The sequence below is a fragment of the Condylostylus longicornis genome, unplaced genomic scaffold (assembly GCF_029603195.1).
Source record: "Condylostylus longicornis isolate FDR11 unplaced genomic scaffold, ASM2960319v2 ptg000046l, whole genome shotgun sequence".
Classification (NCBI taxonomy): domain Eukaryota; kingdom Metazoa; phylum Arthropoda; class Insecta; order Diptera; family Dolichopodidae; genus Condylostylus; species Condylostylus longicornis.
In genome coordinates, this window is record NW_026578015.1 from 265,862 (window position 1) to 280,671 (window position 14,810).

Sequence of the window (14,810 nt, forward strand, 5' to 3'; positions counted from 1 at the left end):
AAATGAATGAAATAACGAAGATACTATTCCTAATGGTATATATAGTCGGTTCTATAAGTTTTTGCAATTCCTACTATACAGCCCGACAATTAATTCGGTCATGTCTCGAAAATCTTCAAAAAATTACAATATTTAAACTTTTCATAAACAACCGTAAGTAGAATAAAGCCACTATTTAAACTAAATTCAGGAATGACTGTTGACCTTCTTACAATAACAGCAATTCAAAAATAATTTTTCGTGTTCAACCCATGCAAATGATATTATTTACCTATATAAAATCAACGCTATTTTTTGAATAAATTGGAAGGCTAAAGGACATACTTGGAAAGCATATATTTTTTTATGTAGAGCTACAATTTTTAGTGAAAAATTTTGTAATTTTTAGAGTCATTCAAAAAAACTAAAATAATAATTTTAAATTCAAACACATTTTCATCATATTGCTCAAATAATATATAGATGAGTACACTACTAAATAGTTCATATGTATGATAGTGGAATTTTGAATATAATACCATTTGAGTTTCTTAATTCAACTAGAAAATAAAATTGAAAAAATTCACTACAGAATTGGTTAATTTCGGTTTAAAATTTAATTAAAAATATCCAAAATATTATTTCTTTTTAATTAATAATTAGCTGAAACCTTTCAGTCCTGAAATAAAATTAAACCACTTAAATTTTCAGTTGTATCATAAATTAGAATATTAAAAACTAATTTGAAAAAAAAATTTATTTTTATTCTTTTTCAATCACAATTACAAAAGGTTTCAAAATGTAAAAGAAAAGAATAATAATTTAATAATATTCTTCAAATTGACCCTGTTCGAATTCATCCCATCCCACTGGCATATGCTGTACATATTCATATTGAGGAGTTGATCTTTTGTATGGACCACTGTTACATTTTGCTTTTTGTACAATTGGACCACATCCAGTAACAACTACTTTACCACATTTAGCAGAACTACCGTATGATTTTTTTTCTCTTACATTCTCCTGTTGTTCATTATTTTCTGACATATCTTCCATTTCATTTAAAATCCATTTTTTCATTCTAACTTTTTCGTCTTGTTCTGTTTCTGACATATCTTCGATTTTCCTTAAAAGTCTTAAGAAAGCTTCTTTAACACTTTCTTCTTTTTGTGCTCTGTATGATGATTTATCTTGTTGTTGCTTTTGTGGCTGTTCTGACTCTTGTTGCATTTGATAATTTTGTTTCTGTTCTACTTGCTGTTTCGGATATAATTTTTGATAACCTTGTACTTGTTCAACTTGTTGTTTTGGTTGCATTTTTTGATAACCTTGGGCTGGTTGTTGTTTATATGATTGTGTTTGTTCTTCTTGTTGTCTTGGTTGCATTTTTTGATATCCTTGTTGTGATTGCGGCTTATATGTTTTTGATGGCTGATCATTTGGTTCTTGATATTGTTGTTGTTGTGGTTTATATGAGCTAGGTGGTTGCTGTTGTTGTTCTTGGTTTTGTTGTTGTTGTGGTTTATACATACTTTGTTGTTGTTGTTGTTGTGGTTGTTGAGATGGTGATGGTGGTTTAAGTTTTTGTAATAAACCTTGTGATGCAGCCATAGCTTGTGATGGATGCATCATACTCTCTTGAGCTTCTAATTCGGTTTCTGTTGCAGTTGTAGCAACAATAATTGTAGCTATTATCGCAAATGCAATGTGTTTCATTTTTAATACTGAATTAAAATTGTCTTAAAAATTCAAAAGAAAATATTTAACTGTTCGTTAGAAACAGTTGAGTCAAGTATTTATATGAAAAAAATAAAATAATAAAAAATAAGGAGAAAAAAAAGTCGCATGTTTTGTATTTATTTCATAAAACTTTTGAAAATTGCCTTATTTAATTTTGTCAGCGAAAAAAAACAAAAAACAAAATTCTGTTTGTTATTTTTGTAGGTCAATAATTTTTGTTGTATAACGAAATACTAAATGAAATTTTTATATTTAACCTACTGAATCTGCAATTTAATATGAAAATTATTAAAATATTCGAATTGTATAAAGTTACAATCAAAAATAAAATTATTTTTATGGCGAATGGTGAATTAAAATTCAAGTCTTCTAGAGCAAGAGCATTTAATGGTGAAAAGTTGATACAGTCATATGTGCTTTTATTAAATTATAGTGTCCGAATTCAGTAAACTCTTTGATTGTTGTAGTTCAATAGGCCACCGCAAGTCATAAGTTACAAATAGAAAATTATGATATTTTAAGCAATAAATAAAGAATTACTTTGTAATTCACATAAAAATTTACCAATGATCATAAAGTATTCTGAAAATACTACTCGACTTAGGATAACATTACGAGCTATCAGAATTGAATGGAAATTTAAATGAAAACTTATTACAGTTTCGCTTGAATAAAGTAAATAAAATACTTAGAATAACTGCAGTTATATAAGATTTATAATTTTTCTGAAATTTGAAATTTTTAGATTAGAATTTTTTTAAGATAAGTAATAAACAGATAAGTAATTGTTAATTGAATGATAAATTTTATATCTCAAACAGTTTTGAATTTAAAATAATTTAAAAAATCTCTTAGATCTTATTCTTCTTAACAATTTTACTTAGATATGAAACACTTGATTTGTCTCACAAGAAAATATCATCCAATTTTCTCACTCCATAGCGCCCCATATACTCATGAACCGGAAAGCTTAAAATTTATTTTTGAAAATTTTTTTTATTAAAATAATTTATTAATTAATGTATTTTTTACTTACTTATTTCAATAGTTGAAATATTCATGAAACTAAATTGCCTTCTTCTCTTCATAATCCCTTTCTGGACAAATTTTAGATCTATGTGGGTACCAAGCTTCAATATCTATGTAGGTAGCAACATGCTGATGCAAATTTTCCATTAAACTCAGCCCACATAGCCATTTTACCTCCAAATTTGAGTGGAACCTAAATTCCCATAATGATTTTAGTTGGTCAAACATCAAATCCTACTTAATTCCAAATTTAATAACATTTTCACGATTATTTCAAAGGTGCGTGGGCTTTGATCATTAGAAATATTATAATTAGATTTTTATTTTCTTAAAAAATAAAAAATTTTTTAAATATTTTTTTTTTGTATTTTTTTTTAAATTTTTTTTTTTCTTTATTCGAATTCTTTTATTCAGCATTGAAAGTTGATCCGCTGTCGATAACAAAACAAAAACCATTTTTCACTAAAAACCATATTTTAATATAAAAATTTTCATTGACTTTATTTAAAGAAGCAAACAAAAAAAAAATTCATGAAATCAGCAAAAAAAAATTTTAAAAGACACAAAAAAAATTAAAATATTTTTTTAAAACTTTTTAATTTAAAAAAAAATTTCTACTTACATTTTAAGTGTTACAATCGATTTTAACGAACATAGTATCATTTGTTTAACAAGTGTTTAACTGATCCAATCATGTCAAAAAAAATTTCTTTAATAATAATTTTTGCTTTATGCATTTATAATACAATAGCATTTGATGGTATACTTGGTCATACAAATGTTTTAGAAGCTCTATTAGAAGAATCTGATAAAGCTTTTTCATATAATTTAGTAAGAGAGAAAAAATCATTTGTATCAGCACCACCAGCAGATAGTTTAACCCAAAGTGTTTCATATTTTCCAAATGAATCTGAAAGTATAATAGATGATAATAAAGAAAATATTGAAAATATTAAAGGATCTGCATCTGAATTAAATGAAGAATATATTAGTCCATCTGGATATCATAATGTTATGGAATTATATGGAAATTATGGAATATTAGATCATCAAGGATCTGAATCAATGTCAAATTATAAATATTTAGCACCACCAATTGAAGCAAATTCATGTAGACATATTTTATTAAGTTGTCCATTCCGTTCAGAAAAACATAATCATCAATCGATTTATTAAAAAAAAAAACAAAAATTGTGTAAAATTAAATTTTAATATAGTATTGGTTTTTATATATGTGTATATGTATGTGTATATAGTTATGTTATAAATTAATTATATTGTTAATTTTTGTCTTTTTTTTTTTTTGAATAAATTTTTTATATTGTTTGTTTAATAAAAGAGTATAGAAAAATAAAATTTTATTTTAATTTTTTTTGAATTATGACAGTGATTTTAGAATTTTTACTTCCCAAAGTTGACTAAACGTACAGATGATTTGCCTACTAACTCCGTGAAATAGTGTCTTAAATGAAGTTTATTTATAACAGTATGCAGTTATCATGGAATAAAATGTTTTAAAGAGTTTACTTTTAGCAAACTAAAAATTCGGATACTGTAAAGATTTTTTTCATATCTTGCATATTATACGCGGCGCGGCATATTTGGAAGAGCAAAGCCTTAAAATTAAAGTCATGTTTTCTTTTAAAATTAAGAATGTACAAACTATAAAAAAATATTTATAATTGAAATTTTAAAATTCTTTAGTAAGTAATGGAATTCAATAATTTTAATTTATTTAAAAAATTAAAGAACATTGTTCATGATGCCAAACCCTAATGATAATAAACAAGTAACAAGACGATCTTTCCTAGAATGAATTTTCAAAAATTCAAGAATTTCATTTGAAATAAATCAAAAGAAATAACGAAAAATTATGACTATACTTTGGTTTTTTTATAAAGTTCAAATTAAAATTGTAAAATGAATAATTTTCTTTGTCATATTTTCAAAGTAATAATTAAGTCTAAACCTTATTTTGTTTCTTATATAGACAAATTCAACTCGAACAGCAACTCGGTTTTATCTATAGTTTAAGAATTTATACACAATTATTAAATGTTTGTACAACACTCTTCTCAATAAAATGAGGCTCTAGAGCTATTAAAAGGTTTAAAAAAAATTTTTGAGACTAAACTGGCCCAACATACTCAAAATCACAAAATTTAAATCCTACTTAATTTTTTTTATTATGAAAATATTTATTTTTTTTCGGTTTAGAAAACTTTAAAAATTTAAGTTGTGTTCCTAAAAATATGCAATTTTTTACCAAATCTCAAAAATTTTATACTAAATATAAAACCAAAACACCATTTTTTAAAAATAAGCCTTTAATTTTCTTTTATATTAATTCTTTTCTGTTATCACTTTTATTTCAAAAAAAAAAAAAATTCTTAGTCTAACTTAATAATTTTCACTACAAACATAAAATAATTCAATAACAAATTTCTATAATATTAAATTTAAAATTTTTAATAACTTCCACCATAACCATAACCGCCAACACTATAACCAGAACCATAACCGCCAGTACCAGCTTGACATTGTTTTACTTCAACAACTGGTGTACAACCAACATTAGCAGTTTGTAAATTATTTGATGATTCACCGGGATGACTGTATACTTCAACATTATGAGAAGCATATGCTAATGGTTGTGCTTGATTATACGGTGATTGAATTCTACTATAATCTGAATGAGTTGAACCATATTGAGATTGATGTGTACCATATTGAGATTGATGTGAACTATACGGAGATTGATATGATCCACCATATAATGTTTGTGGTTGATTATATCCTGAATATGGATCACTATATGCCGGTTTACTTAAACCATATGTCGGTTTTGTTTGTGTATATCCGTAATTATGAGATGGATATGATGGTTTAGATTGACCATATGGTTTAGCTGGTGCATATCCAGGTGATGATTGTGCATAACCTGAATAATGTTGACCATATTCTGTTTTGACGGGAGCATATTGTGGTTTTGCTGGTGCATATTGATCTGGGGAATAATCTGGTTTAACTGGTGAATATTGTGGCTTTACTGATCCATATTCCACTTGTTTAGGTGGAGCATACTTTGTTGGATTATATCCTGTTTTATGTGGATAGTACGTTTGAGAGTGTGGCTGGTCATATAAAAGTTGAGGACTATCATATAAATTTAATGGTTGATCATATCCATAATCGGATGGTGAATATGATTGATATGATTGCGGTTGATATAAATTAAGATTTTTATGTACCTGTGCAGGTTTATATTTTTGTGTTGGGGTAGGTGGTTTATATGGTTGTGGAATTAAATGCTCACCATAGTTTGGTAGTAAAGGTATTTGTTCACCATAATCCAATTGTGATATTGATGGTTCTTTTAATCCTAATTTTAATGGTTTTCCTTCACCATATCCCAAATTTTGTTGTTCACCATAATTTGTTGGTTTTTGTGGAACATGATCATTTGGATTAACTTTTAAAGGAACTGGATCTCCATGATTTTTTAAATTTCCATATGATTTTTTCTGACGATCAATATCATCATCATTTTCATCGATTTTATCATGCAATTTTGATTCTTTAGCTATATTATCAACTAAAGTTGAAATACTTGATTTTTGACTTTGTGCTTCTTCATGCTCATCTTGAATAGCTTTATCTATATCTAAAAGCAATTTTTCAGCTACTATTAAATTGAGAGCAATTAGACAAATAAAAGTTATTAACAAGAATTTCATATCTATATCGAAAAGATTTTAAATTTAAATACTTTAAAACCGCGACACATAAATCATGGGTTTCCGCAACAAACTAACAATAAAATTTAATATCACATAAATTATATTTTCATAATACAGGAAATAATAATCAAATAACAAAATTTAAATTAATATTTTCCTTCTTTTATTTTAATTTTAAAAAATAAAAGTTTCAAATTACTGGAATTGATTTGTTATTTAAACGAAACTCTTATGTCAATTTATTATTTACGTTCATAATATCAAATATCGGATGGTTTTGAACATTGCTGCAACATTTGATCTTAGTGTTATTGTTACATTTGCTATTGAGGAGTCGGAAATTTTTCTGTTCTAAATTGAAAAATCATTTTATTCTCTTGGAAACCATAAATAATTAAAATTCGAATTTCGTCTAAATATAAATGTTCACAGTACTAGTCTGGCGGCAATTATAATCATTGTATCCTATTATTAGTAAGAGCATTTATGTTAAACTACTTAATGGAATAATCCACCATCAAATAATTAGATTCATAATACATTCGTTAAATCACTTATAACTTGATAAGTGTTCCATTTCATTTTTAACAAAAAAAAAATCAAAATTATTACGAAATGTTTAAGACCTGGTTTTATTTTTTTTTTTTGCGTGTGTCTGCCCATATGAAAGTTGATCCTTTTAGAACATATTATGAAATTTTAATGTTAAAGTATGTTTTCTCATTATCTTATTTATTTCTTCATTTCAGATTCAAGTATAATGTTTCCAAACGAATTAGAAAAACCAAAAGGTTAGTAACATTAGCTTTTTTATTTTTACTATTTTAACATTTGATTTTATTGTACTAAAACTTCATTTCCGTGCTATGGAATTCAGAAAATATAGCAAATTTTATAGTCCTATAATAATGTTATTTACAGAATTAAATTTGTTTATCTAAAGTAAACGTAGCAACCAGACGGCGCTTATTTCAATTTTATTATTGTTATAAGTTTTAATTAGCGAAAATAACAAATCGCATTTTGAAAATTTAAGCTGAATTCAGCAATATTTTTCTAAACCGATTCAAATTTAAACTATGTAACAATATTCCATCTTACGTCGCTATACTTGTAAAATGAACACAAAATCTATGGTACTAATTACAATTAAATTTGGGAAACATTTTAAATGTATAGAGCAGGATGGATTCTCTGCAATTTTAAATTTCATACAGAGGAATTTAAAAATTTTTTTAAGCGTTTAATTGACGTACAACAATGTATTTTAGTATTTTAATTAAAATAAATTAATAATTAATTTTCATAAACCTTAGTTAAAAAAACTCAAATAATATGACTAATGAGTTCTTCATGTAATTTACCTTAAACTTGTAATTTACCTTAACTTTTATTTACATATAATTTTATTATTTATTTCATAATTATTATAAAAAATTACTTAAGGAAAACAAAAATCTCATCTTGCTGATATTTGCGAAAAATTTAAAAGAAACAAAAAATTTAAATATATTGTAAAATAATCATTGTAATAAAAATTTAAAGTGTTAACAAAAATTACAAAATGTAGCAGATATGATACTTAATATTCTCAACTCTTGTCACACTTTAAAATTCACACGATGATTGAAAGAAACCAAAACATACTTGGTTTTTAACTCATAAAAAACCAGACCGGGCATAATTGTTTTTTAACTCATTTTGAAAATAGTTCAAAATATTTGAGAAATTTAAAGAAATCCGGAGAGAAAAGGTTTATTTCTGGCCTTATATTTACCATCAAGCGTTAGCTAGGCGTGGTAATAGAATCTAATCAAAATATCCACATATTCCTTAAATACTGAGGGTAATCTAGTTATCACACCAAGTCAAATAAAATTTAATTATAAATCATTGCGCATAATTAAATTAATAAAATAAAAATTTTTGATACAGAAAAAAATGTCCCAAGTGAACGCCTTAGATGACCTTTAAATTTATAAAATTTTATATAATTTTTGTTTGTAAATAAACTTGAAAATTTAAAAATTTTATTAACCTTGACCGGCATGAAAAAATAGTTATAAAATAATGCAGACGTCAAGAATTTTTTTCTTTTTTTCAATAGAAAATTAAATTTTTGAATGAAAATTTTATTGTTTGTGTTTCTTTTTAGAAAAAGCAAATAAACTTATAAATTCACCTAACGCAATGTCTAGCCGTTTAGTAGATAATTTTTATTAAAACCAAATATAATGTACGCGTTCATTTATTTTTTTCTTCTAGTCAACCTATCTGGTTTAGCGTTTGGTTATAATTTTCCATTTCAAAAATTTAGATATGGAGCTTCACAATATAATCCAATAATGCATGTTTCAAACCATGAAACATGTGGAGCAGATGTATTAAATCAACCAATAAATTATGGACATCAAATTCATCAACATCAAATTCATCATCAACCAATGCTTCATTCCGGAATTAAACAATCACATCAACATCAAAAACCATTAAAAAATCAATGGCCTCATCCACCAGTACATAATGGTGATTTACATTCACCTGGTTTTCATCCACTTAAAAAACCAAAATTTACACCAAAATATGAACCACATTTAGCTGAACCATCACCATTACCAAAATATGTAGTAAAATGTGATACAGAAAAAGGCAAAAAATTATATGATCAACATATACAAACACATAAAGCTCATGATGTAAAACATAAATCTGAACCAGTTTATGAAGCTCCCGTACAAGTTTATAAAGAACTTGAACCAATTTATCATGAAGAAGAACCACAACCATTATATGAACCAGAACCACAACCTGAATTAGAACCAGTTTATCATGAACCAATTCATGAAGAACCACAGCAAATATATGAACCAGAACCAGAACCAGAACCTTATCATACACCATCACAACATCATCATGAAGAACCAGAACCAATTCATGATTCACATGATGATTATAGTAAAACAGATGAACTGTCATGTATAAAGAAAATTGTTGTCGGATGTATGCCAATATATAAATATATAAATACATGTGAAGAATCTTATAAGAAGCAACCGGAAAGAGAAGAAACATATATTAGAAGTGTAGCCAATAATCAATTACACGATTTACCATTAAATTAATCTATATTTATACTTTATATATAAAATTTTTTAAATTATATTTTTTATAATTAAAATATTTATTATCAATATATATATTATAATATGTGATGTTTTTGTTACAATTTATAAAATAAAATATAAAAATTATATAAGTGATTGCAATTACAATTTTTTAGAAAAATTCGAAAGAATTTTTTTAGACGAAATTCGATATTTGCTCTTAATATTACCACTTTTAATTTAAAAATTACAGCTCGGCTCTTCAATTTAGTGATTTTCTTAAAATTTAGTAGTTTAGTAATTTAGTCTATACTGCATTATTGTACTAGTATTGAGTTATTTCAAATTTAAATTGGAAAATTTTAACCAACTCAACCCAGTCAATTTCGGTTTCGGCACAAAATACATAACAAGCTACAATTTAGTAATTTCTAATTTCATTGTGCGAAATGATTTCTTATTAAAGTACAAAAATTTCTAAACTAACTCAGTGAAAATAACCAACGTATTGGGGATAGCTATTTGTATTCATTAATTTACTGAATTTGATTAGTCACATGAAATATTATAAAAAAATTCCTCCAAACAATATGATGCTCCTACTTTGTCTACTACATGATAATATTAGCGACACTACAACAAACATTGTGTTGTAAAATTCTATTTTCTCTAAAATTGATTTACTCTCATTTCAATGCGATATTATTTAACCGCAAAATAAGAGAATAATTAAATATTTTATTACAGAATTATTAACAGAATTCAAAAATCTGTTACATGCAAGAATATTATTTCTTCAGTTTATTCCTAATATACATGTACCTGTTCATAATGCAATGCGCCCATACATATATCTGAAATCTCGTATACATCAATTAATTTTAAAAGTAAAATTGATTTTCTCAACAAGCTTAATTGAAACACAGTCATATTAAATATATTGAATTTTTAAGAAAATTAAAAAAATTTCAGCTACTTAGCGAATATTATGTTATCTTAGCGAATATTATGTTATGTGAAAAATTCTGTACCCATGCCTCATCATAATATAAAAAATTTTATTCATGTTTCAATCAACACTTTTTAGCAACAAAGCAAATTTTAAAGGATAATTTTTTTTTTTTTAAATATTAATCGCTTGGTTGGTAACCCCCTCAATATTTTCATGAAAAATGAAACGTTCTTCCTTCAAATATTTCTTTATTTTATGAAATTTCTCATAAATTATGCGAAAAAAAAAACACACACACATGCCAAAGAAAATAAAAAAAAATTTATAAAATTTTAATTTGACTTTCTTTCTTTCTTTACGGTTTTAATTTGCAAAAATTAATTGAGCGGAAGAAAGTTTCTTGAAAATTCTAAAATTACATAAAGTCATCGATATATGAAATTTATTTTATATTTTTTATTTATTTTAAAGAAAAATATTAAATTTCTTATTTTATTTTTGAAAAATAAAATCCTGTACGATTGCAAAATCACAACTTAATTGTTTTTTTTTTTTTTTGACTAAAGCGAAATAAGGGATTTGAGGGAAAACAAAATGGTATTATGAAATTTATTTCCGATATTTAATGTAAGAAATTGAATTTCTGTCTGTGTTTTTAGAATTCATATTAAAATTTTGAATTAAGAATGTTGGATCTTCATTGATTTTTGAGAATATTCAAGAAAATATTTTCTTTTCCATTCATAAATTTCAAATTTAATTCAAAATTCAGTTCCAAGCAAGGTTATCTTAATTTACAAGCTGTGCCGCTTTAAATAGATTCAAAAATTCATCCTATTTTGTGATAATATTCACATGAAATGACACGAAATAATCCTGTAAAATATTTTTTTTTTAAATTTGAGAAAACGCATTCCTATAGTATACAGGAACAAGTTGCTTTACTCCTGTTTCAACTTCTCAATTTTCCTTTATTTTTACGCTATTTTCAACTTTTTTGTATTGTTTTATTTCAATGAAATGTGAGTATTATTTGAATTTTTTTTTTAAATATTAAATAACAACAAAACTCCTTGATAATACAATCAACATCAAATCCAAGTTTTTTACATTTGATATTTTTTAAAATCATTTTTTATATAAAAACTTACTCAATAAAATCGAAAATTATCAGTCGTTAAAAAGCGGTGCATATAAATTCATCATTTTGAATTTAAAAAAATTAAAAAATTTTTACTTAACGAGTAAAAAATTTACTACAAAAAAAAAAAAAAAACATTTTTTTTAATTAAATCCAAAATGAAATCTATAATATTTGTTGCTCTTGTATTTGTTATTGCTAATATTGAAGCATCATCATATGCACCTGCACCGGCTCCAGTTGCAGCAGCAGCACTTTCATATGGTTCACCAGGACTTGCACCACCATGCCCTAAAAGTATACTGGTTAGTTGTGCACCATCAGTAAGAGCAGTTCCATGTGCCGGTGGTGGTAGTGGTTTAGGTTATGGTGTAGCTTCACATGGTGCTTACACTGAAAATACACCACAATATGCTTCACCAGTTGATAATCAATATGCTGCCAGTCAACCGCAACAATATGCACAATATTCACCATATGGTACATACCAATAAAAAATTTAGTTACGAATTTCAATTTATATAAATAAATAGCATACAAAATATTAATTAAGTTAGATGTAAAATTAAGCAATAATTTTGTTTTTGTATTGTGCTGCACTAATAAGAAAAACATGAAGAAAAAAAAAGTGAATGATTAGAAAATAAATGATTTTTTTCAAATTGAAAATTTAATTATTTTTATTTTAAATTTTAAATTATTTTGAAAATTTTCAGCATTCTTAATTAAAATACGAACCAAAGTTGAAGAAAGTTGTAAGAAATTAAGATCAGTTAAAGTCAAACAAAATCAAACAAAAATTTTATTGTTTGGTTCAAACACAATTTTAATATTAAAAGTGTAATTTTCCGTATATAAGAGTTTGAACTCAGAAATTTTTTCATATTTCTAAGGTACTTTTTGAGTTCTTATACAAACAATTTAACTATGAAATTATTATTTTTTCGCAAAGATATTTTCCCAAAAAAATATACCTAAAGTCTGGTGTATAAAACAATTAAGATGAATTTTGGCCCTTTAAAATTCTTAATATTCTTACGGCTTACTAAACATATTCAATAGTAGGTTTATAACTTTTATACCGTTCTCACTAACGCAATATTAAAACAAAATCCCAATATGTCCTTCATATTTTTACTATGCTGTTTAAAATTTAATGAATAAAATAAGAAAAAGTTTTAATTACAAAGCAAAATGTGAGTGTATGGGTTTTTGTAATAATTTTAATTAATTATTAATAATTTACATTTTTAATTGAAAAAAATATGAAATAAAATTTACATTTTATTCTCTAGCCTCTGTAATAAAGTAATGGGAAAGATTTTAATCTAAAATTATCACATTTTCAACCATAGAAATCTACTTAATTTTGTTGTAGGCAATAATTTTAGTAGATTAACCAAAAATTTGTATTAATTTGAATTTAATTTGAAAGATCAGTTGTATCGAAATGGGTTATTGAAAATTTAAAGTTCTTCTTAATCAAAATAGATATTTGAATGAAATATGGAATGACTTAATATATAATTTGTAATAGCGTGTAAATTATCTTTCCTTCGTTCTTAATGAAGTACCATAAATTATAATTTATTTTCTTGCCTTTCTGTTATATAAATTTTTTATTATTTAATTTAATTTTTAATAAATCACATAAAATACACCTCAAAATTAATTTATGCACTTAATTTTTATATTAATGCTATCCCTCGTATTATTGATAATTTTGATATTTCAAATAAACACTGCATGACTAGATACACTTGTATAATACAACCAAATAGAAAATTGGAAACTGGTCCCGATATATTTTGCCAATTGATTCCCCGAACCATTAAAAATTTTTAAATTTTGAATTTATTAATTTTTATGATCATTATTATTGTTAGAAAAATTTTTATTCATATGTGTTGTATTAAAATTATTACATCATCTTACATCACATGGTTGAAATATATAAAAGCGTAGATAATTATTTAAAATTTTATAATTTGGGCTTTAAATTCTTACTTTAAATCTTCAAAACCTGTTGGTCAAGAGATATTAATTATGAGTATTTTTAGATGACCTATATGATTGAAACCAATTAAAAACTATAACTCATTGCAATTTGAATTTTAGCTATTAATAATTCTCACAAAATTTTTTTAAATCATTTAATTCCTCAAATTCTAAGAATAACTTACACTTTCAGTATACAAAGACTGTCTCGACCTCGATTTTCTCGAGATTTGTTTTAAATGTAAAATCCAAGTAAAAGTAAACTCCATGATGTAACCTACGACCTTTAAAAATTAAAAGGCTGAAATCTTCTACAAAATGTTAAAAAACAATATATTTTTTTTTTTAATTTTTGTTAAAATTTTTATTTACACCATTTTTAAACTACAAATCATTATTTTCTTTCCGTTTTTTATAAACTATATTTTTTAATTTTAATTATAATTCTATTCTATCTAGTATAACATAATATAATATTTCCGTACAAATATAAAATTGAATTCGAATTCTGGCTAGCTCTTATTTTTAAATTCCAATAATATTATTGACTCACTGCATTCATTTTGTTCTTCTTATTTATTACAATATTTTTCTCGATTATTTTTAATATTGTGGAACATAATATTGTTGTGGTACATAATATTGTGGTACATATGCTGATTCTGATGTTGCCATTAAATCCATTGGTGCACTAGCAGCTGGTTGTGGAGCATATTGTGGATAACTTTCAGAATAAGCGCCAATATGACCACTGAGGCCACTACCACCTTTACATGGTACACTTTGTACTAATGGAGCACAACCGACAACAACACTTTTAGGACATGGTGGTCCAGCACCACCTAATTTTCCTAATGCTGCTAATGGTGCTGCAGGTACATATGGTGCAGCTGATGATTTAACAGCAGCAAAAATTAAAAAAACGGCAACAGCAACAATAAAAAATTTCATTTTAAAGCAAAAAATTTACAAAATTTAAAATTAATAAAAATTTTTTATTTTTTAAATTAAATTCAATTTAATTTAATTTTTATATTAGACTCCTCGATTATTTCGTTTAAACTGATAATTTCGAAATCTATTCCAATGGTTTTTATATATTTGAATTGGAAAAGAAATTTTTTTTT

General features: G+C 25.1%; 3 protein-coding genes across 3 annotated transcripts; 1 reads left to right on the plus strand and 2 right to left on the minus strand.

The window, feature by feature from the left end:
* Positions 1–721: 721 nt before the first annotated feature.
* Positions 722–1,805, minus strand: LOC129610687 (putative uncharacterized protein DDB_G0294196). The gene has a single exon (XM_055523335.1). It carries the CDS (start codon positions 1,693–1,695, stop codon positions 802–804), a length of 894 nt encoding a protein of 297 aa, XP_055379310.1. The 5' UTR covers positions 1,696–1,805; the 3' UTR covers positions 722–801.
* A 3,411-nt stretch (positions 1,806–5,216) lies between these two features.
* LOC129610668 (DNA-directed RNA polymerase II subunit RPB1-like) lies at positions 5,217–6,485 on the minus strand. The gene has a single exon (XM_055523311.1). It carries the CDS (start codon positions 6,483–6,485, stop codon positions 5,217–5,219), a length of 1,269 nt encoding a protein of 422 aa, XP_055379286.1.
* Positions 6,486–11,729: 5,244 nt separating this feature from the next.
* LOC129610689 (vitelline membrane protein Vm32E-like) lies at positions 11,730–12,348 on the plus strand. Its single transcript, XM_055523338.1, has one exon. It carries the CDS (start codon positions 11,844–11,846, stop codon positions 12,177–12,179), a length of 336 nt encoding a protein of 111 aa, XP_055379313.1. The 5' UTR covers positions 11,730–11,843; the 3' UTR covers positions 12,180–12,348.
* Positions 12,349–14,810: the final 2,462 nt, after the last annotated feature.